The sequence below is a fragment of the Gadus morhua genome, chromosome 14 (genome assembly GCF_902167405.1).
Source record: "Gadus morhua chromosome 14, gadMor3.0, whole genome shotgun sequence".
In the NCBI taxonomy this organism is placed as follows: domain Eukaryota; kingdom Metazoa; phylum Chordata; class Actinopteri; order Gadiformes; family Gadidae; genus Gadus; species Gadus morhua.
The window spans coordinates 15336726-15361143 of NC_044061.1; the positions used below are offsets into that span (position 1 = coordinate 15336726).

At 41.8% G+C, this 24418-nt stretch overlaps 1 protein-coding gene across 4 annotated transcripts in view; it reads right to left on the reverse strand.

Annotated features, from left to right (window-relative positions):
• Positions 1 to 24418, reverse strand: part of gpc6a (glypican 6a) — a 119926-nt gene that overhangs the window by 49153 nt on the left and 46355 nt on the right. For all 4 annotated transcript variants that reach the window (XM_030376291.1, XM_030376288.1, XM_030376287.1 and 1 more), the window contains one exon: positions 10040 to 10431. In XM_030376291.1, the coding sequence (XP_030232151.1) occupies positions 10040 to 10431 (392 nt within the window). The remainder of the gene's footprint in view (positions 1 to 10039; positions 10432 to 24418) is intronic.

Consider the following 24418-nt stretch of genomic DNA (forward strand, 5'->3'; position numbering starts at 1 on the left):
GCGGAAACGGAATCCCGTTTCACCAGGCTGACATGGGTCTGGTGGGTTGAATCAGGGGTAATTGCATGCCAGTTTACAGACAACATTCGAAATATACAAAAAAGATGGATACATAATAAGAAGAATCCTGGTAGATTAACTGTGAAATGTTTTTATCAAATGAAACACGCGGGAACAGACAGTATTAAGACAGACGTATATAGACAAACAAACATAGAGACAGATAATGACAGACAGACGGATAGCTAGATAGCAGAATTTAAGAATGTGCTACTTAATTTATTTTACAGACTAGTCTTTACTATTCAGTGCCTCAAGCTATTTAGAGAAAAATATATATATTTGGATCATGTGTTAATGAGAGGAATTAAAACACAAACAATATGGTCCAAACAGTATTGTACAAACAATATGTTACAAACAATATGGTACAAACAATATGGAACAAACACCTCAATAACACTAACTCTACCTGCGACACAGTCAAGCACTACCCCTAGGCATCTCTGGTTTATATTTGCATATCATCACATTTTCTTTAAACTCGTGATGAAGAACATCAGGAATGTCAGAGTAGTTTGTCTTCTTTAAACTATTTGACGATAATAAGGGGTAGGATTGTTTAGTGGTCCGGGTGTTTGGCTCCCAGCCAAATGGTCCTGGCTTCTGTCTCTCAGACTTTGCTGTTGGCGTCCTAAAACAACATACCCTAGCCCCTAGCTGCTCCTTCATGTCTCTGGATTCACTGGGAGCCGCCGCTAAATGACCAATGAACAGTCAACCGTACAACTGATGACGGATTACAAAAAACATCAAATGAAAAAAGAAAAGGATGTCATTTAGTGGGATTATGTATGGTGGGAGTTGTGGTTTGCAGCAGTAGGGGCCTAGCTGGGGTATAATCTGGTAATCTGGTGAACTGGTCGTTAGTTACAGGGAAGAGGCTGCAGGGATGCTGAGCTGGGTGAGAGCAGCGCTGAGAGAGAGGGACGACACATCAGGGAGAGATTAACACTAATCTACTTACCAGACGTTTTAGGCCTGTTATGACACCATGCTGTGTGTATTGGTGGGTTTACTCTTCCTCTTGATCTGTGTACGTGTGTGTGGGTGTGTCACTGTACAGTGTGATAATAATCAAAATACACCAAATGATTAGCCTTTTAGAACATGAATGCAGGGACCTTTTTAGAGTCACCAAATCAAACACCCACAGTTTTCCTATGTTTTGCCCTGGGGTAGATACATGTTCTTTAGCATGTTAAGGTACTAACCAGTGTGAGAAGTTCACTGCAAGATATGTAAGGACACTGCTCGATAGCATGTAATGGTTAAATGGATGAAACCAAAATGAACAATTCACCCATAAAAGAGCAATCTTCTGTGATATTCATTCATCACTGTGTATAAATGAGGGTCCCGCCTCAGGTCCTGAAACACTGTGTGCATTAGATAACAGAGTACTTATCATGTTAAAAACAACACACTCCACGCTGGGTAAATAAAGCTAAAACAAGTAGATCAACAGCGGTCCTCCGGAGAGCAATCGCTAGAAAACAGAAGTGATGGCAGCACAAAGAGTTGTCCTAACTGTACAGGGGCTTACAAAACAATCAGCCCGTCTTTCTCCGGCACTGGCAGCCGACATACGGTGGCGATGGCCGGGGGGGCTCCCCGTAGGGGCGGCGACAGCAAAGGAGCGCGGCCGTGGAAATTGCTTTGTGCCACCAAGTAATGAAGCCATGAAGGATAGTGACGCCGCGTGAGCCACAAGGCCAAACACGAGCGTCGCCGCTGGGACCCAGAGAAGGCAGCCAAAAAGTTGCCTCTCCGCGGCTCCGTCATAATTAGAGAGACAGGATGCGCTGCTGCCGCGTGACGATTGGGGGAGAGCGTGAGAGTGCGCAGCGGCCCCAGCCTCCCCACTCAATTCCTGCCTCCATTAGTATAAATGGTGCGATGAGTGAGCCATGGTGGTGCATGTTAGACGACCATCTGGCGTAGAGATAACCCCCCCACACACACGCACACACGCACGCACGCACGCACGCACGCACACACACACACACACGCACACGCACACGCACACACACACACACGCACCGAGACACATCCCTGATTGAAACACAAAACTGAAAAAACATAGCAATTCGAAAGAAGCTAAACAAATAAAAGGATGCTTTGTTAGCAGAGTTGTTGTCACGAGAAGTGTCGATGGAGAGGAGAAACAGAAGGAGAATGATTCAGCTGTGGGACACAAGAGACATCTTTTATTTATTCTTCATTTTTATTGATTTTGTTCTGGCTTGTTTTTTACTCATTTAGTCGTTTACTTTTAGCTGCACACGACCTGACAATCTTGTCTCGTCTGGTTTTGCAAAGATAAAAAAACGTCTTAATGGTGATTCAGGAGTTAAAAACAGAATCAGTGCCAAAATAATATCCTTTCCATGGCATTCAACATAAACTTTTGAACCCCGTCTCGGGAGATTTCCCCAGGAGAACCGGAGTGCAACACGCAACACATGCCGGCCCCAAGATGGATGCTGTCAGCTTCTTTCACTTTCGTCGTCTGCTTCCTCACACATCCTTTCAACATCTGCCCGTAATATCAGCGTCCCTGGGAATATCTGCACATCGTGCGCCAGCTTGTGGTTATAAACTCTGAGACAGCCTGTAAGTATCAAGTTGTACCGTACATGACAACTAGTTACATCCATAAATACACAACCAAATATCTATAGGTTACCGCACACCAAATGCCTGCCCCTGTGTGTGTGTGTGTGTGTGTGTGTGTGTGTGTGTGACACACACACACACACACACACACACACACACACACACACACACACACACACACACACACACACACACACACACACACACACACACAGACTTATCTGGGGTAGCATCCAGACCCCCTGGGACCCTCCCCCCCCCCAGCTGTCAACTCAAAGGCATGTGGCGCTCTGCTGATTCAGCCTGACATGTGCCATGTTAATCACCGCGGCAACCGCCTCTTTCACCTCACCAAGACAGGAGAGAACACGTTAAAAGCCGAGATGGAGGACTGTGATGGACAGAGTGCCTGGGTGTTCACTCACTTTTTCTTCTTCTTCTCTGGTGGCTATGACGCTAGCTACATGCAGGTTGGAGCTAGCCATCTGTCTGGGCTATCTGGGCTGTCTCAATGGCGTCCCAGATCAAACTGTGGAGCAGACCGCAGTGTCTAGCTGGACTTGGGGGCCTGGAGTCAAAGTACATCTTATGATCCAACTTAATATCTAGTGCTAGTAGAATGCGCATCGTTGAGCTGTACCATCGTTATGATGCATAAAAGTATAGTCAACAATGGGAATGTAACTTCTGCAAGGAGTATTCCTTTCCACATCAGAGCTGGTTGAGATTAAAACCAAAATTAATTATCTATCTCACATTTTCTTATGTGGCATTAAATAAAAAAGAACATATAAAATAATCTAAATGAAAGGGAAAATGTCGTTGCATGTATTCCCTCGATTTTTTTCCCGGGGCGGGATATATATATTTTCTAATTTAATAAGGTTGAATATTAACTTCAAAGATCACCTCCGGCCTGTTCCTTGACCAGCGGTGTCAGTACCCACATGAGTCCAGGTGTTTCACGGAGCCCTGGCCAACAGGTTTGGGGAGATCACAGGACTTTATTAATAGCCTTTAATACGGCGGTGGCTCAGACGGAGAGCCGCCGCCTGCTCTTTGCCGTATTCAGCACAGATCTAAATCTTTTAATTAAAAAGGACATCTTTTCCGCGACACATTTCCCCATGACGTGCCAGCGCTCGGTGAACCAGGCACCATCTGCCTGCTCGGAGCTGGGGGGGCAGGGGCCCGTCGCTGGCAGACTGGGGGGCCGGGGGGGGCCAGGGAGAGGGAGGGAGATGGATAGAGGGTGGCTGGGAGAGAGGGTGGGATGGGAGAGAGGGAGAGGAGGTAAAATGAGGGGGGCCTCGGGGGAAGAAAGAGAAAGGTGAGAGTGGGGAGGGGAGGATATACATGAGCAAAGGGAGGGACAAGGAGAAGGAGATACAAAGCAGAGGAGAGAGGGATGATATAAAGGAGAGGTGGGAGGACAGAAAGAGACATCCAGGGAACACAGACAGGAGAGAGAGAGAGACGCAAATACAAAGAAAGACGGAAAGATAAAGACCAAAAGGTCCCTTCCTCCCAAAGAGGGAGACAGAGAAAAACAGAGGAACAGAGTGAGCAAAAAAGCGAGAAAGACGGAGCAAATAGAGAGACCATAAGGGACCATGAGAAAGAGCACCAGACTCAACACTCCAGAGCTGGAGGACATAACTTGGTTATCCTATTGTTTGTCTAACATCTATTTGAGTGAGCTTCAATACAACGTGACCCAAGAGCCGACAAATACCAACAGAGTTGGTTGTAGTTTGTCTCTGTTTAATATTAATTGTAGTTTGTCTCTGTTTATTAAACACGCCTCAAAAAAGGTCTGTTAAATCAGCATCATAGTAAAATCACACAGATGCGTGATAAGGGAAAGTACAGGTCAACTTAATACATACCAGTTTGTATTGTTGTACTATTTTCAGAACAGTCTCATGCTCTGCCTAGCAAATTATAGCCTATAACAGAGATAGAAATGATACTATACTGGTTTAGTATAGCATAGCAGTATAGAAATTGCATTGCATAGCATAGTGTAGTAAACCTTATTGATGCATAAAATCGTAGAGAAGATCCTATAGATAGTTAGTTTTTTGGTATATTTGTAGACACCCGATCCTTGATATTCTAATTCTTATTTCAAGCTATATTTTAATGTGTTTTTTTAACTCATACTTCGAATTTTTCTTCAATCTCTCCATCCCTCTCCACCACATTATTGCTGTTCTGACATTAGAAGCCAGCCTCTCGGCTGCGCTCTCTTATCTCCGATCTCTCCTATCTCCTTATTTCTGATCGCTCCTATGTGGTGAGAGATAACGACCGTGTTCCCAGTCACAGCGTTGGCCTCACGAACAGGGAACAGGGTTTGGAGGACTGGCGGTGGCGAGAGAAGCACAAATATGCAGGGAAACCTGAGACACACGGGAACTCAGATGCCTCTCAGGTGTCACGTTAGCTTTGGGGCCGGGCGACAGCGCCTTCGTCTGGTAAATGTTTAGTGGGGATTAAAGCATGCCCGGGACATTCATGTTAACTACCTGACAACGTGCGGTAAGCAATGTGTGTGTAATGAGATCAACGTGACAGAATAAGCTTTCCGGCAGGGAAGAGAAATAAAATCTAATATCTATCAAATCACCGGCTGCATTAATTCTACTTGTCCCCCCGTTTTATCCACTAAATGGATGGATATGCGTGCGTCAGGACAGCCTTTTATGCAATGAGTGATAAGTGCTTTAAATGCCGGACTTTAAACCCACTCAAAAGCTGAAATCCCAGCAGTATTGGCTGAGCAGGTCTTATGCGTTGTGGGGAGCTTGTTCTAAAGTGCCTTTGGGATAGAAACTCGCTTCATGGTCGTCACCAACTGTAATCCAGAGAGATTGTGCGCTTAATCCCAAACCATCCAGCAGAGAACCGGCCTACCTCAGTCAGGACTCAATCCCATTTCATGGCCAGAGATCCATCCTTTTCTATGGATGTCGCTTCGTATGAGGCGGTCTCTGAATAATAATTATGTTCTGCTCCTCTGGTCACTGCCTTCTGCTGTCCTAACCAGCCGCAAAGGGATTATATTAAATAGGACTTCCGGAATTAAAAGACATATTTACAAGTGGGTTATTTGGCAGCTAAGGAGTTGTTTAAAGGATGACTGGGCAAACTAAGATAAGGCCAGAAAAGTGTAGACACAGAAGGACACTCTCTCCTGCTTCTTAGCTAAGTAGTTATATATTTTTGTTTATTCTTTGAACTTTGAAAAGTTAGAAAACATATCTAGTTCAACAGAGGTTCAAGATGTGTTCACCTAATTCATTTAGCAAAATTAAACACACCAAGCATGTAGAAATCCATGCACTATCTTGACGGAAGTAATGGACAAGGGATCTATTAACATAAAAACCATTAAACACCACATTAAACAGAGGGGTGAATCTACGACACACCTAGCAAAGATATTGTCAGGAAAATGCCAAGAAGCATTAACTATACATCACAAAGTCAGCTAATAGCTTAGTCTTGAAAATACTGAGGACTTTGGTTTGGTCGCCCCCTCACGTCTTTTCGTAGTTTGTACTTCCTCCTAAGTCTGAAATACTTCATTCGATTAGAATGCTGCTGTAATGTGAATGCACGGCATTGGTCCCCCGCATGGCTACGTATCCAGGGTAATGCACAATTGAGTACATAATTTAATCAGCTTGGAGGAATTGAAGGAAATCTATAGACCTTGATAACACTTCAAAATATTATTAGGAGTCAATTGTGGATTTTGGCTGTCCATCACTTAGAAATAACTATCTAGATGCACGGTCTGCTGCACATTAGACAGACTCAGCGTAACACCTCTCATTGGTTAGAGAGAGAGTGTATCCTTACGGCTCGATGCAAGGCTAAGCGCTGCAACGCTTTCGTGCCTGGTCTATAAGGGGGATAAGAAGTATTTCACCCAGAGTGAAATATTTAGGAAATTGTTACAGTAAAACGTGTTTATTGGTAGCTTACAGTGAGACTGCAGTTCTCTTCTTCGGAAGAGGAGTGTGCAGCAAGTCAAGGGCCAGAGGAGGGTGGATACAGACGTGGAGGGGGTCCGTACCGTCGAACACCCCTCCAGCCTCCCCCTCGACCCTCTCCCCTCTGGCCTGTCAGCCCTGCTTCAAGCGCAGAGGTGTCCTGCCATCGCCTCATCATTGATGAGCAGGTGTCGCTCGGGGCTTGGTTCTACAGTGGCCATCGCTTAAAAGCCCTGGGCACGCACGGCTGAGACGGCTCATTTAACAATCCGTCAGAAGAAGAAGAAGAAGAAGAAGAGAGGGCCGTGACGCTAGCGAGCCCTGGGGCCACCGAATGAGATGGCAAAAGACAACGGGATAACTCTGATAATGTGATGGGCGCTGCTGCAGAGGCACAGAGCTGAAGGAACGTAGGGCTCCTTTCTCTACACATCTGCGTGCTTTCACGATGCAGGTCTCCAGAAGCACTCTCTGGGACCCAAATTGTACTGTTTTGCTGTAATTGGGACCAAAGTAACATTTAAAGGTGCTTAAAGCAAGCATCGCAATTAAGTATACAAGTATACACAATGATATCCATTTCCTTCTTGTGTACAATTCCTAATTGTATATTTCAAATGTAGTATATATATTTTTTTTTTATACCTGAGCATGTTGGGTTCAGGTCACTTCTAGGAGTCCTAATAGTAAGAGATTCTCTGTATTTCTATTCCTTTCACCAATGGGTTTTTACCCTCTAATGCTAAAACATTAAAGCTCTCAAACGTATGCTCTCACGGTGAGCATAAGCCGACAGCACTGGATGAACAAAACATTTATAAGGAGGTAATGGGATAGCCTAGCAGTCTATAGGCAATGCCAGGCCATTTCTCTACTTATACGTTCAGTTTAACCTTTTCAATTTGTCAAAGACATTTTTTAAACATAGAGTTCATACTTCATATTTCATTTAAATACCAAGACATTATTCTTGAGGTTATTTCCATTATTAACTTGTATTCCAACATACTTATTATTTATCACTAATTATTTATAAATTAAGATTGTCTGGTGAAAGATCAAACTTCCTTCTTACGGAATAACAGTTAAGATACACATTTGTTAAATAACACGATAAAAAACGTGCTACAATAGACCTTGCATAATCTTGGTGTGTTTGTAAAGGTTTTCACCTTAAACTCTGACTATTCTTATCTCAACACTTTTTATATTTTATAATGAGTTCATGTGTGTCCTGTCCTGGCCATCTCTCTTGAGGATTTGTACGGCAGCATACTGCATAACAAGCCCAGGGGTGGTGTTCCCCACGGGGCTTCAGAGTTCAGGGTGAGGGGCGTTAGAGTGGCTGTCCTCTAATGTGAAAAATGTGTGCACGTAAAGCTGTTTGTCAGTGTGATGGTGAGAAAGGGCTATACAAATTGAGTTGACTTTACTAGCTGACATACTGCTGTGTGGTTTCAGCAGAGGGAGAGAGCAGGGAGTGGGCTGCCATTCGTTTTGTTAACGTGGAAACGGCACTTTGTATATTTCAGATCACACATCAAAGCTGTACGTTGTAAAACAAAACAGTTGATGTAGAAATTGCTCTCTGTAGCTCAGAGCGGAACTTGACATATTTGGGTCTGGTGTTATCTTCCCCCGCTATTCGAGGTGAAAAAAACCTTTCCAAACTGTTTATGATGGATAAACCATAATCTCATGTGTAACACAACATATTCAATATGAAATCAGAAAAGCTTTTCAAATGACATTTCTAATCCATAACATTTCTTATCTACAATTCCTGATGAATCGCCACAAAAAAAACTAGGAACTAGAAGTATCAGAAGGGTTAGAGAAACTTCCAACATCCATTCAGAGACAATCATCTTCAAGTCCCCACGGTAGGCGGATTACTCTGAGAAGTCGTATTGTAAACAGAAACCTCGCCGTGAACCAAGCGCCTTCGGTCTAACGCTCCAAAACACTCTTCAAACGCCCTCCTCTACCCGGGCACTTTCACCGTGCAGCGGCACATGCACACACATGCATGCAAGCCAATACACACATACACGTACACATACAAACGCACACATGCATGCGTGCACGCCTACACAAAGACAACAGGTGTTGAAGCACAATCACATGAACATTCACATGAACACACACACACACACATACACACAGGCGCACACACACACACACACACACACACACACACACACACACACACACACACACACACACACACACACACACACACACACACACACACACACACACACACACACACGCACAGGTTCTGCCAATCAAAGGCAAATCCTTCCTGGGCCCTCAAGCGTTCAAAACAAGCCCATACAAAAAAAAGAATGAAACATTTAACCTTTTATTTAGGTATAAATATACACAGAGAAAGAGCGAGAGAAAGAGATTAATGCATTTTTTGGATGGAAATGCAGATGAACGCTAACAGAGAGAGACAGAATATGAAATAGACTATTTCACCCATCAAGCTTATTTCCAATCATATTATTTATCTATTCAACAAAGTATACCCCAGAAAGTCAGCACATTTCCATCCGTTATAATTTTCCATCCACATTTAGAAAAGGTCCATTTCTGTGCAGCTGAAAATAAACTATGTTCAATGAATTTTTCTGTGCTGGAAATATCCTATCAACCAGTTATACCAAAACGCATTTCTGTTCATACTCATATTGCCTTGTCACGCTTCCTTAAACCAGGCAAATGCACTACTCGTCCCACTTTTTGTTCTGCGCTTATTACCTATTTACATTAACTCAATATATTGGGATATATAGATAATCTCGGGTGTCACCTGACCATGGTGAGTAGCAGTAACTTAATGCTGTTAACTTTCAATTTTAAATTATTCTAAGAAATCGACTTGTTTTCAGGTTATATCTCATCTGCTGAATGCACCAATATAGTAATTCGCTTTGGACGAAAGCGTCATTATAAATGTATTGTGTTATATTTAATATTATATCAAACCTTTGCTACAGGCCTTTGTTTGCATTTATCATCACTGCTTGGAAAATAATTCATGCCTCATCATGAATGAATTTGAATGTACACAATTTTTGACAATGCAAATCTGATAACAGAACACTTTGACTTTGACAATTGGATCAAAGGTGTCCCCTGAATCACATCAACATGTAGTGACGATCAAACACCATGAGACCATGAGGCATCCGCTTTGTGATCGGTTAATGAAAATGACGAAGCAGCGCTTGTCTTTGCGGAGCTCCCAGCAAGCCCCTCCAGTTTCAACAGCCTACAACTCCCTCTTATGCAATCAAAACTAGACAAATGCTAGAACATAGGACACGGTCTGAAAAGAAGATCATTACCTTGGTCACCCGGCTGGCCACCTCACGGCCCACCATGAGGCCCTGGACGAAGGTCCGCGCAGCGATGAGGGCCTTGGTGACGCGGGGCTTCAGCTTCATGGGCGTGTCCCCAAAGGGCCGGAGCTGCTCACTGTACTTGTTCAGACACTCCAGGTAGTCCTCACTGAAGCGGTACTGGGAGTGCAGCATCTGGAACATGCGCTCCAGAAGCCGTGCCCAGAAGTCGTTGAACATCTCGTCCATGTTGACGTTGCCTCCCGTGTAGTAGCGTTTGAGCTCCCTGAAGAGCTCTTGGAACACCTCTGAGTTCTTCCGGTAGAACAAGCCATAGGTGCGCTGGAACATGGTGCTGAACGACCGCTCCGTGTTGTTCAGAAGCTCCAGGAAAAACTCTGGGGGGAAATGCATAATAATATGAATTATAATCAATGGAATTGACGTGTAGTCATTTAGCAGACACTTACGCGTGAGCAGCAATCAAAGCATTAAATCTGACTTTTACTTTACTGCACAATCTAAAATATAACTGGAGAGAGTACAGAGAGAAGGGCATATAAATCTAAATTAAAAGATTAGTATGCTGATTTTAATTTTTTTTTTACCTTTTAGAACAAAAGTTTACAAAGAGCTGTTTTAAAACGATAGCAGTTATCTAAAATTCTCGATGGGATCAATAGATTTATAGAGGATGGGTACGTTAACTAGAGCACGATGGAGGTTGATCGGTCGATCTATAAATACAAATAAAACATGCATAAGAAATATGTACGGTATATCCACTTATATATACCCATATCAGTCTTTGATATAATCGATTGTAAATTACGTATATGAAATTTTGAAATCGTGGCATATATAATCAATCGTATTGCCATTTACATTCTGAGCTTACATATCTCTTACTTTGAGTTTGTGTACTTGACAAAGTTAACTTTGTCGTTCTCCTAAGGCTTGTCGTTGACATGAAGTATAACCCTGTCTACTGTTTGAGCTCACAAGATGCTATGAGGGCTTCAAGACAAAATGTATTTCTATCTCAGACATTGAAGGTCAAGAGAGAGTTGTTGAATGTTTCCTCAGGGAAGAATGGAGTTCTAAACTCATCTTATTCTTATTTATTTAAAATGCACAGGAATAAAACTCGCCCAATACATTAGAGCCAACCTAACACAGCAATTGACTTTTAATCTTCCAAACAGACATACTTTTTTTGTTGCAATGTTTAAGATTGAGCCCCTCCAACTTAGCGGAGGGACTAGCTATGCAACCGTGTGACGGGAGCTCACTGACTCAGCGTAGCTCGGCTGTGGGCGGCGTCAGTGGAAGGGGTTTAGGGGGTGTCGATTGTAAGACGAGACATGCCCTTGAACATCCTTGAGACATGCCTTAGGACGTTCTTCTAAACAGAGAGGGAGGTTCTGTACTGCTACGAGTAAGTTGAAATGTTAAATATTGCAATATTAATGGATAACCTAATTGTAAAGTGTATTAAAGATGCAATGTGTAAATGTGAGACTCGCTCGTAGTTTCAAATAACCTGGACATATCTGTCGCCAAAGCTGATAGTGATTTCAACAATGTTAGCAATAAAATCACAACCTATAAGTGATATATTCGATTGTAATTTTTTTTTTCAATAAGAATCGTGCTACTGACTACTAGAACCCCTCATGCCAGCCAGCCAAGCTACGCTACACGCCTCACACACTTGCACAACCGTTTTGGGCATTGTTAGTAGCCATAGTCTATGGAAGACTATGGAACGCCGTCCCTGACCACCTGAAGGCCCCACAGACTACAGCTGTTTTTTTAAAAAAAACTTAAGACTTATCTTTTTTAAAAAGCCTTTTGCTAATTTCCCTTTTACTGTTTAGGTATTATATGATTTAACAAACTCTGTAGCACTTTGAGATTTCTGAATGTAAAGTGCTCTACAAATTAAATATATTATTATTATTATTAGTAAGGATTATATAATTCGGAAAGTCTCTTGCATACTAATCAGGAGGGGCTCAATCTTACACAATACAATTTTAATTAATATGGTAATATCAAACTATGTTCACAATTCCTGTAATTCCTGTTAAGTACTTGAAACAGTGGATTTGCAGTTCTTCCCATTGAATGGTAAAAAGTCTTGGCTTTGTGGGTTAGTGACGCCATCGATCATCAATCTCTCATTTCAGCACAGAGCTCAGTTAGCTTCAGAGGTCCCTCTGCCCAGGAACACTTTGTCACTTTAATACATCACTAGAGTTTCTTTCTAGCGCTGGGAGAAGAAAGAATGAGCATTATTAATTAGATTTCAAGACCACCAGGATCGACTACTCGTACATCACCAACTCATAAAACAGACAATACAATAATAGTTTTCATTGATGTAAGAGCAGTGAATCCTAAATAACATTTCACAAAACAAATGTATCTGAAGCTCTGTGGGCGTGCTAGGTCTGTATAGTCCCTTCATGTTCTAGGCCACAGATTGTCCAAAGCCACCGTTTATCAGATGGCTGTCGCCGTGGACGGAGACTTCCAGAAAATCAATGGAGCAGTTAGCGGCCTCAATCTCGGTGGTGTATAGCAATGTGACATTTCTGCCTCGATTACAGATCCACACAAAGACATTTACCAGAAATAAAAATAATAGAAAGATTTGTTCTGGAAGTTTCTCTCTGTAGAGCTACACTCAAAGAGAAGTATTTCCTGCCTGACATTTTCGTACCGTGACATGCAATGGACAAATGACCCGCCACAACCTACGTTGCTCTGTATGTGTATACGTAGAAGGTTGGCTCTTCTCTTTCTTATTTTGTTTCATACCCTGACGGGTCTTCTCTTGCTCTGTACCATCAGCAGACTCCCCAGTCCCCTACTCTATTTTCCCTGTTACCGCCACTGTGTGACCTGCGCCCACGCCTACATTTACTTAAGTAACAGCAGCCCACAGGGCCTCTATATTTCATAGCGTACCCTCTGAAGGCCGCCAAGGACGCACCGTGCCTAACGGCTCATGCTGGATGAATGGCTAGCTGCCATTTTAGACACTCTTAACGAGAACAGGTTCTATATCTGTAGACGAGGAGGCCCTCATCATCAAATCCATAATTACCTTCAGCGTTGTAACTAGGGTAAGAACTGCATGCTTGAATAGAAAACAAGCATGGGGCGCTACACAGCTAGGAATGACTTTGATCGAATTATCTGTTAATTGCTAATGACTTAACATCTAATTTATATTTGTAATTATATTTGGGATTCTACAGTGGAATTAACCTGCATCTCTTCAGAAAGATACACACTCTGGGTGCGGCATTAACTGATACTTTAATACTGAGTGATTCCACTATGATTTTTAATTTTTATGCTTTATTATAGAGTAAGATAGTTATTAAGGTATGGGAGATAAAGGGGAGGACGTGCAGCAAAGCACCACAAACTTAACATTGAGAATGATTGAGACGAATCCTACTACTATAATAGCAGGCCGTTCACACCAGTTACTCAAGTTACTCAGGTGCGCATGTGCCAAGCAGCCTGCCGCTCACACACGCACACAGCACATGCGCACGAACATACACGGAAACGCACACACACGTGCTCACACACACGCACGTGCGCACACCGCACGTCAAGACAAGGCAGCGACACACTCGTCCATGTAAGATGTTATGTTTCTAAACATAACGGCTCTGCCATCGACACACTCGCAGGTAAGAACACACGCGCACACGCATAGACACTCGCCCAGGTAAAGCGTAATGTTTTTAAGCATAACGGCTCCGCCGTGTGTGCGTCCATCTGGTTAAACACACGCAAACTAAACACGTGACGCATAATACAGTCCATGGTAATGTATATTAACGGGGGACACATGCCTATTAGGAACATGAATAGGGAGTTAGGTGTGAATTAGCCCATATTATTTGGCCATAAACTGAGCCACTTGAAGTTTGAAATGAATGCATCTGTCTCATCAGAGACTGCAAACGCGCTGTCAAAATATCAACTCGTCAGATTCAAATGCGCTCATGGCTCTTAAAGGGGATGGGAGATGGCACTCTCATTGGTTTATTGCACGTTACGCCCAAACCACACCTATGGGTAATTAGGTTATTTCAGACCAACCCTTTTTAGATTTGCGCCGGGCGCAAGAGCCATTTATGCGCCGGTAAAATAGCAACATCACCATAGAACCGTCCACAAAGCTACTTGCGCTTGGCGCTTCGCACTTGCGTTTCAGACCGTTAAACTAGGGCATGTTAAGTTTTTAAACATAATGGCTCCGCCATCAACAGACGCGCAGGTAAGAACACACACGCAGACGCACACACCGCAGTGACACTCACCCAGGTAAGACGTTATGTTTTTAAACATAACGGCTCCACCGTCGACAAACTCTCCGAGGTAAGACGTTCTGTCTGCAGACTGTAGAAATTGTGATAAAATAAGGGAAGAGACAATTTCTCACCTCGACAAGCAACGGCAGGTCGTTCAGTTTGTCTTAATGTCGTTTAATTCAAACATTGAGCCGATCGGCATATCATCACACAAGTGACGTGATCTTAAAGAGACAGTGTCCCTATAACACAACGAAAAACATGTCACTAACACATTATGGTGAATTATGTCTATAGAGTCCACCACAAGACTACGCACAAACTGTCTTTACACTTTGTTGCTCAAACTTAATATTACTCTGCTCCTTGAGCCTCCCCAAATGTCTTGCGATATTGACATCCCCCCCTCCCCGTGGACTGTTTTAGTTATTTTAGTTTTCTTATGTTTTGTGTGTATGCTATGTGTGACTGTAGGCTACTGCTGCCTGTCTTGGCCAGGGCACCTGATGAAGTGTTTAATCTCAATTATGATTATTATTTTCAACTTACCAATAGTAGTTGCCTTGCATTTTAAAATGTCGGCTCCGATAATGCATACAAAATGTCAATGCACTTTTCAGCCCTAAATAACAGTAAAAGCAATTTAATAACTGATTTGCATGCATAGTATACTACACTTTCCATTGAGCAATTACCCCTGATAATAACAACTAGAGGTTGAAAACTCTAGTCCTTTAACAAGGACATTTGACAGGCTTTGAACTACAATGATCAGTGCATCACAAGGAACAGTCTCCCAGCTCCTGGTCTCCTTGGACTATTGGTATGAACGCATCACAAGGATCATTCTACCAGCCCCTCTTCTCCTTGGACTACTGGTATGAACGCATCACAAGGATCAGTCTCCAAGCTCCTGGTCTCCTTGGACTACTGGTATGAACGCATCACAAGGATCAGTCTACCAGCTCCTTGGACTACACACTACAAGGTTGAACGCTGTACGGTGAATCAGTCTTTTACTTCCTAGTCTCCTTGGACTACATGCAGATCTTCAACTGAGTTATCATGCACGGACCTCCCCCAACAGCCCCTGGCCAGCAATGGAATATTTTCATTACAATTTTATGCTTTAGTTTACATTCAGGAATATTTGTTTGTATCCTTCAAATTAGTAATTTATTGTTTACATCAAATATTCAAGATGATGTTGTGGAAAGGTCACAAATTCAGAGGAAAGCCTTCCGGCAACAAGAATACACATCTCGCCAACATTAATCATAAATGTACATCCATTTACAACCCAAACCATTCCAAGCAAAAATAATTGTACACAGAGTTTCTCTAAATGAGCTTAATCAGCCTCTTAAACAAATAGTGAAATTTCTGTAGCAGAGAAATTGTAGCATTTTAGCTAACAAGGTTTTTTCTAGGACAAAAAGCTAGTGCTAAAAGACCTAGGAATAAAAGAGAAAAAGTGTGTGTTTAGGTATATTTGTGTATGTTTGTGAGGGTGTGTTACGGAGGGGCAGGGTCTTTGGTCGACAGCAACAAACAGGTTATTTTTCTAGGTCATGGTCTCTGTTGTCCTTGGCAGAACAATGACATTCATGGAGAACCACAAACACACATATTGCGGGTTGGCCTAGAAACGAACAATACTGTATTTGACTTATACAAGAAACAAACAATACAATGTGTTAGCCTTATACAAGAAACAAACAATGCTGTATTCACTTTACATAAGATAATAACAATATGTAGTCTCATGTCTAATACGCCTTAGAGAGAAAGAAAGAACAATGACAAAGACAAAGGCAATAATATATATTTATATTCTAAATGATCAACTTTCTCACCTGGGATCCATAAAATAGTTCTTATTTTGAATTTTAGCTCATAATAATAATAACAACAACAATAGTTTTCCATAATATACGAAGCCCGACAAAATAAATACAATCGATATTCCAGATATTTTCACCAGAGAATATAATTTGCACGTTAAGCATTATGTGCGCACATCGACAGGTCAAAGGTCAGACCGTCCGCAGCAACTGGAGCAGAATTACTACAATACTTTCATTTCTTTAACGTAACAACACCTGAAGCATATTGATCAGTTGTCGTATTGCATGCCATGTTACAAATTATTTGAAATCAAACCAGCAAATAAACACAAAAAATCCTATTTGTACTATTCTGATTAAGGTAAATTGACAGTTAAGTTGGTAACGGTATTGTGAAACAGCCACATCCGTGTGTGTGTGTGTGTGTGTGTGTGTGTGTGTGTGTGTGTGTGTGTGTGTGTGCGTGTGCATGTGTGCTTTTCTTTCTAATTCTCTCCTTTCTGTGGCATTGGTTCTGCTGATGAGCGGATGTGGTTCTCTCTGTCTGCATAATTAGCGTAAATAATTAATATGATTTAGAAAGGTGACCCTTTCTGCGGCTCAGAGAATAACACATCATCTGTAGCAAAACAAAAGAGGCCGCTTTCATATATTTTATTCACTTCATTACACTTTTCACTGACTGGAGAGACAGCTCATTTATTCCACACTCTTAGACAATGGTGGTGCCGCCTTTTGTATTAATTAGTCGTATTGGCCTCGTTCAGAAGAGAAGAGAGAGATCTGAAGAGAGAGATCTATCGAAAACACTGCGACTGCACTCATTTTAATTCAATTTAAACTCCTGAAATTAGTGATGTATGCAAAAAATATTGAATTGAGAGGAAAATGAGGATCTTGTAATGGATTGTTTGATCACAATTTTTATGTACTTTCTATCACGTTCCTCTCTGTTAAAATGAAAATTATAGGATGGGATATACAGTATGAGGACAGCAACACAGCTCTAATAAGCTCCCTTCTAGAACTAGAAGCTAAATAACTACAAAGCATTCAGGCTTTCAAGAATGAATGGTACAAGTTGAATAAGGCTGTATTGATGCCAAATGCATCAAAAAGTATCTTGACAAAGAACTAGTAACTTTTATTTGCATTAAGGATATAGATTTCATGAATTCCAAAAAGTGCACCTTAATTTTAACAGCTTTCTCAAAATAACGGTGTCTTAATTAATTATAGCATAGATGTTGAAGTTGAGTCACTTCAACAGTAGGTTACGGTGCCAGTCATGCAGTTAGTAGTCATGAAGCCACGGTGGTATTGCCAAGGCATTGCCTCAGTTAGAGAACCGGAGAACTGTCTACCGGATGGCTTTAACCCCGGCCTGGAACCTGATACATCAGGTCATCAACCACCCTGATTTCCTCCTTCCCACTTTTTTTTTAACACAACTCGTGTTATCTCCATCACATGTCACATGTAAACCAACTTATGTTTCTATCCCGAAAAAAAAAGTTTGACAAACTGTGGTAAAATAAAGGTTTATAAGGAATTGGTTGAAAACACCTGGCTTGCTAATTAAAAAAAATCAGTAAGCCTAGCAGGGAACAGAATAAACCAGTAGTCTGAGGCTTGGTTTATAGTAACTAATCTCGCCTTGATGGCCGACTCAAAGTGCTTCTTATTGAACCCCACGGCGCCTACAAACACACACAGACACACACACATTCACACTGACGGGAGAATATCACCAGGCAGAGCAACCAGCGGCTTCTTGACAGCTGTCAGAGGTTACGCACCTATGTGAGTAACCTTTTCACTGGATTTTTCCCTGGAAGTCCGGGAGAAGGCTACGGTGGTTGTGGGAGAGGACGGAACGGGCCCAGATATATACCTCTCTCCACAGCAGCTTGACACCCTAGCCACGAGCCAAAGTGTCGAGTTGCCAGATATTCCCAGATTGGAGAGTCACAGTAATTCCCTGTTAGTCGCTGCGGAGCCTCAAAGCTCCTGTTAAATGACCAAATGGTCAGGAGCAGAGTCGTTGCTGAGCCATTGCTGCTACAATGTCCATACCTATCGCCATTTGCAAATATATATATATATATATATATATATATATATATATATATATATATATATATATATATATATATATATATATATATAATTATGTAATGGTAATGTCTTTTTTTGTTGTTTTTTTATGCATTTGAAGTATTGACATATTACTTTATGGGTAACCTGCTAAATCCTCTTTACAAGAACTCAACAAACATATTTACAATCTTAATTTGTTTTCACATACAATCAATCTGCAACGTCACAGCCAAGATGCGGTGAAAACTCTGCACCCAGGGGTGGATTGAGATGGATTCCCTGCCTGTTTTATTCCAAAACATAAAAAATCATTAATCTCCTCCATTCACATTGCTCCCTTGAGGCTTGGGTGACGTAACGCAGAAGCAACACTAACATTATCATTAAAATAAATGTTTCCACTTCGGACATAATTTCTATAAAGATAAATGGCCTTTCCCCTTGCAAACATGAACCCCAGTGTGCTCATCAGTATACTGGACTCTAATGGTGCCAGTTCCCATTCATTAACTTAGCACATGTCTCATGTTGCGAGAGCATTCATTTGACTGGTGATGAGCGGAACATTCACAACAGGAGACAGTCGATTGAGTGAGGTATTTTTATCTGGTTCTGGTCGGTTCCAAACACCTTCCACCACATCTACTGATGAGGATCATGACACGTGGGCTGGCTCACACATCTACATTTACTGCATGCTACTAGTACTATAACGTACTAATACCTTATACTACTTTGTATTACAACTTATACTACATTGTACAACTACTACTACTACAAAAACTATGGGATAGGGTACTGGTAAGGGTGTTTGACTTCCAGCTAAAACCTTCTGGGTTTGAAGCCCAGTGTCAACAGGCTACCTAGAGACATCATAGAGCAAGACGCCCCTTTACCTGCTTCTTCCTGACATCTATCTAAAATGCCAGTGTCAGTGGTAATTACAATACATGTCACCCAGATGCTCCCTACTTCAATGGACGCAGAGTCACATAGAGACAACAACTCTCCAGAAGAGCGGATCCTTCAACACAACCTGCTTACCTAACACTTCAACAGACTGTCTTAATTGAATTTTGCTTCTTCAACAGTCATTACCTAAAAGAGTTGGACCACATGTATACGTGTCTTCTGCCAATTATGCAGATTTTGTTTTTCTACATCATGGGACCGAAAGATGGTTCCAAACATCCTCTGAGACCAAGGACATGCTGTGGTAAATTTCCCCTCTGGATATAAATAGCAGTTGCCAAACAAACTTCAAATTGTTCTAATGAGCATGATTTCAATGCAAATCTGTTCATGGTTAAAGTCTCTCTAACAGCACACTGCTTGTGAATGGCTTTTATGTAAAAAAGCAACAACAATTTGATTAAACCAAAAATAAAACAAAGAAGGCTGATATAATCAATGTTGTAGAGATGACAATCTAGTAGGCCTATGTTATGACTACAACATTAAAACAGTTTTTACTTGAATATGTATGGTTGATTGCATTTCACACTCAGCTTACCAAGTGTAAGTGTTGTGTTAAATCTCCCAGCATGCAAAGCAGAAGGATGAGCAACTGTTTGCAAGAACATCACAAGTGTTGCATGGAGGAGATCAAAAATAGTCCTTTTGCTTGCATTGTTGATTGTGAATGAGAACATTTATTTTAAAACCTTTATGTATAGATATATATTGTATAAATCATTTAAAATATTTACATACATTTTTTTACTCATCTTGTCATAACAAGATCAGTGTTTTTTTTTCACCAATTATGAATGATTGACATTTTTTATAAATAGGGAGACAGTGTCTCTCACATTGCACTCATCACATCCTCCTAACATTTACCACTGATATACATCTAACAGCTCATTTGTGACATCACAAATTGTCTACCTTTGTAGACCCGACTCGCGACTTGTGTTGTGGTAAAAAATATTCAAGTCAAAATATTTTGTGCAAAAGATGTCATCAAAAACCTGTAAAACTAATTCTCCAGATGACCTATTTCACAGAGAGGTATGTAGACCATAGAAAGTACTACGTCAATCCCCTACTCATAGTTTTTGTGTACAAGTATTTCTAAAGCGAATAACACCCCCATATGTTAGTGCATGTGAGTGTAGTAGTAGTAGTTGAATGTTGTTCGTTTTTGTTCTTTAATTTAATACCCCTAAAGTCCTAATGTAGCTCCAGGGGTGATCCAGCACCCATTCCGTGAGGAGAACTATGGATTTGCTCCCAGATGTTTAGAGACCAGGATTTGTGTCAAGTATCATATAGATACTTTAAATGCTGATTATTCAGAGGGCAGTGAAATACATTCGATCGACCCTGGGATAGAATTCACCCCATCGACTGGCGGGGGTTAATGGATGGGCCGCTGATTGTGCTGTATGGACGGGAGAGAGAAAGCCCACTCGCGCCTGCCAGAACGCCACTGTTTGCAGATGACACAGCAATTTCTACTGATAACATCCCTTGCCTGTTATCTCTCCCGCGGACAGCCAGGTAATGCACACAGAAGGGAAAAGAAGGGATTGTAATAACTAAAAAATCTGGCCTGATGCATATCAAAGCGCTGCTGACAGTATCAATATAGAGGTCTCATTATAACAGCCCTGAGTGGAGGAAGAGAATGAGGAGTATCAGGAGGAGGAGGAACCAGGGTCCAAGGTTTCCAGAGCACATCCATCACACACAGACAGCTCATTTAAAACATCTTTAAAATTAAAGTTGCCCCAGTCTCTGCCTCCTTACAAAGAGCAATTGTTTTTCTGACAGCCCAGTGAAATTGCTGCAAGAAAGGTTGATATGGGGGGAGGAGGGGGGAGGAGGAGGAGGGGGGAAACACCGCGCCGGATGAAGAAGAGGCCTCCTCTCTTGGAATCTCTCAGCTGCACTTTATGCTATCTGATAGGGGCGAGCAGGTCACATATTTTCGTAAGATAATAGGCTTTTAGACATAACTGCATTAAGATATCGAGCCAAAAGCCTTCAAGAAAAGGTTGATAATTTAGCATCTGTTGTATTAAAAGATTCTTAACTGCCGCCAAAATAGCCATCTGGGTTTCTAAATAAACCATGAAGAGGGGGGATCCACGGCAGTCTTCTTTACAGGATAGTAAGTAACAGCAGAGGGAATGGGCACCCATTCCCTCTGCCCAACCCAACATCCACACAGGGTTTTATTCCTTTGCTGTACCATTACGGAGGCTATCTATATCGGATCATATGATGAAAAAGGAATGACATTGATGTTCATAGTTCCCCGCAAAAATAGAGAGAAACTACGACATCTGAGGATCAAATACTGTGTATTCATAAACACCTCAGCAATGGATCTTTAAGCGTAGCCAAGTATTTGTTCACTCTCTTACATTACTTATAAGGCTGTCATTTAAAATAAAAAAATGTCATTGACTCTGTTAAGGGACACAGGGAGTTTAAGTCCAGTTCTTATGTGTAGAGAGGAGCAGCCATTCAAAGCCGCTCCCACCCTGACAAACTGCTGGGCGAACAGTCTAAATCAATAATATAATGCTAATACTCTGAACCAATCAAAAATCATAAAACCAATAATAAACCGAATACAAATATCCTGAAACAATCATAATCATTATGCTGACACGTCATTTAGTTTAACAGAAGGCCCTCTCTCCCATTTTCTCCATCAAGAACCACATCACATACCCACAAAATCAATCATGTTTTTTCTGTCCTGATTTAAATATCCTGTTTAAATAAATAAAATACCAACTGAAGAAAGAAGGTACCATTATAACATCTAAATTGTTTTAAAGCAAGAATAAACTTATATATCCTATTATTATTATTATTATTATTATTATTATTATTATTTAATAAGACAACAAAATCTAAATTAAATGAACTATAAAAAAAACACATAATCCAGTGTTGTTAATCTAATCATTGTGATTGAAGGGTGACACTAAATGTGAACAGAAGCTTCTCAGACTATTAATAGTTTCACAAGCATGCAGGCACACACACACACACACACACACACACACACACACACACACACACACACACACACACACACACACACACACACACACACACACACACACACTAATATTCAAGTCAAAATATTTTGTGCAAAAGATGTCATCAAAAACCTGTAAAACTAATTCTCCAGATGACCTATTTCACAGAGAGGTATGTAGACCATAGAAAGTACTACGTCAATCCCCTACTTATAGTGCTTGTGTACAAGTATTTCTAAAGCGAATAACACCCCCATATGTTAGAGCATGCACTACACACACACACACACACACACACACACACACACACACACACACACACACACACACACACACACACACACACACACACACACACACACACACACACACACTAATCCTTAAACACAGATACACACTCAGACACGCATATTGATACACAATTATTTTGTACACCTAGTTGACCATGTCTTATTTCGCTATGCTTGTTCCTTTATGCATAGAAAACTCTGCCTAATCTCTTAAAGTTGCCTTTGAGAACCAGGTTTATATTGAAGAAAGTTTTCAAACTCCAATAATAAGGCAAATAGTACGTGGTCATCTCCTATTGGGACGAGAGACCTTCACCATCAGTGTGGAGAATGAGACGATGTGGGGAGTGTAAACCCACTCCAGGTGTTCCTTCCCTTTGTTTCCTCAACCTGAAGCACGGAGGCGGAACACATCTGAAGCACAGCTGTCTCTTTGAGGCGCACATCCCATGGGGGGTCGCGACTCACCCGCCCACCTCGTCAAGACCACCTGCATCTCCCCATCTTCCCCGGACCAAAGGTTGTCGTGGGATACACGCTCTCCACCGACTCTCCAACATCCATCAATCCCCCCCCCCCACCCTCATCCTGTCACTAGCCTGTCTGCTTAGGATAGCTTCCCTCCCGGCCGTTCCTTTTATACAGGAGGATTTGCTATGCCGTATTAGGGCCGCACAATTAATTGTATATTATCCAAAATCTGTTTTTTTGCCTTAGCAATTAGCTAATCGTGAAAGGCTGCAATCAATGTAGTAGCACAGTAGCCGGCCAGCTGGCTGGCAACTGTGTCTGTGGAACAGTCAGCTGGTTCACAAAGCTGCTAGTGCTGGAGAGGGTTTCTTGACCAGAGAGAGAGAGAGAGAGAGAGAGAGAGAGAGAGAGAGAGAGAGAGAGAGAGAGAGAGAGAGAGGGAGACCCTCATTATAAACATGGCCATCAAAATAAAAACAAAATGTTTTGAAAAAAGGATTTGATAAAATTTGGCATTAAAGGCCTATTCCGGAAATTGATAAAAAAATTAGGGAAAACCTATGATATTAATAAACTAACATATGTGCAGTGAAAATTGATATGAACAACGCCAACAATGGATGCAGAGCTGAATGGGGTCAATTTACCCTTTTATTTCATATCACACAATTCATAAACACCTAAAAGAAGGTGACCCCAACTCCTACCACCACACACCCCTCTGCTGCCAAGAGAACATAGAGAGGAGTCCCTCAGCCCGTTGGTCCTGAACGCACCTCCTCTAACAACACAAAGCCTCAGCCCACACACTGGAGACTCATCTCCTCTCAGAGGACAAGGCCTCAGGAGAGCCCTCCCACTGAAGACATACCTCCCCTCACAGTACAAGGCCTGAGGACAGCCCTGCCGCAATCTGGAGACTCCCCTTCTCTCACAGCACAAGGCCTCAGCCCTCACTCTGGAGACTCCCCTCCTCTCACAGCACAAGGCCTCAGCCCTCACTCTGGAGACCAAATTATAGCTCAAGAAAAAGAAAACGTAGCTACATAACTATTAGTCTTCCATCACAAATAATCAAAGCAAACGTCAATGTTATTCACCTCAAAAAAGACGGTAAACGTTGGCAGACAATCTGACACGTTGATCAGAAACGGCCTAGAGAGGAAAGACTGTGTCAATTCTGGTCACAAAACCAGACAGAGACAGAGCAATATTTCCTGCTAAAGTGTAGCATATATGAACACTAAAGAACCCAATTATTTTCTAAAATGAATCATAAAAACACAGCATTCCATACGATCTATGAACAAACAAACAAAAAATACAATAC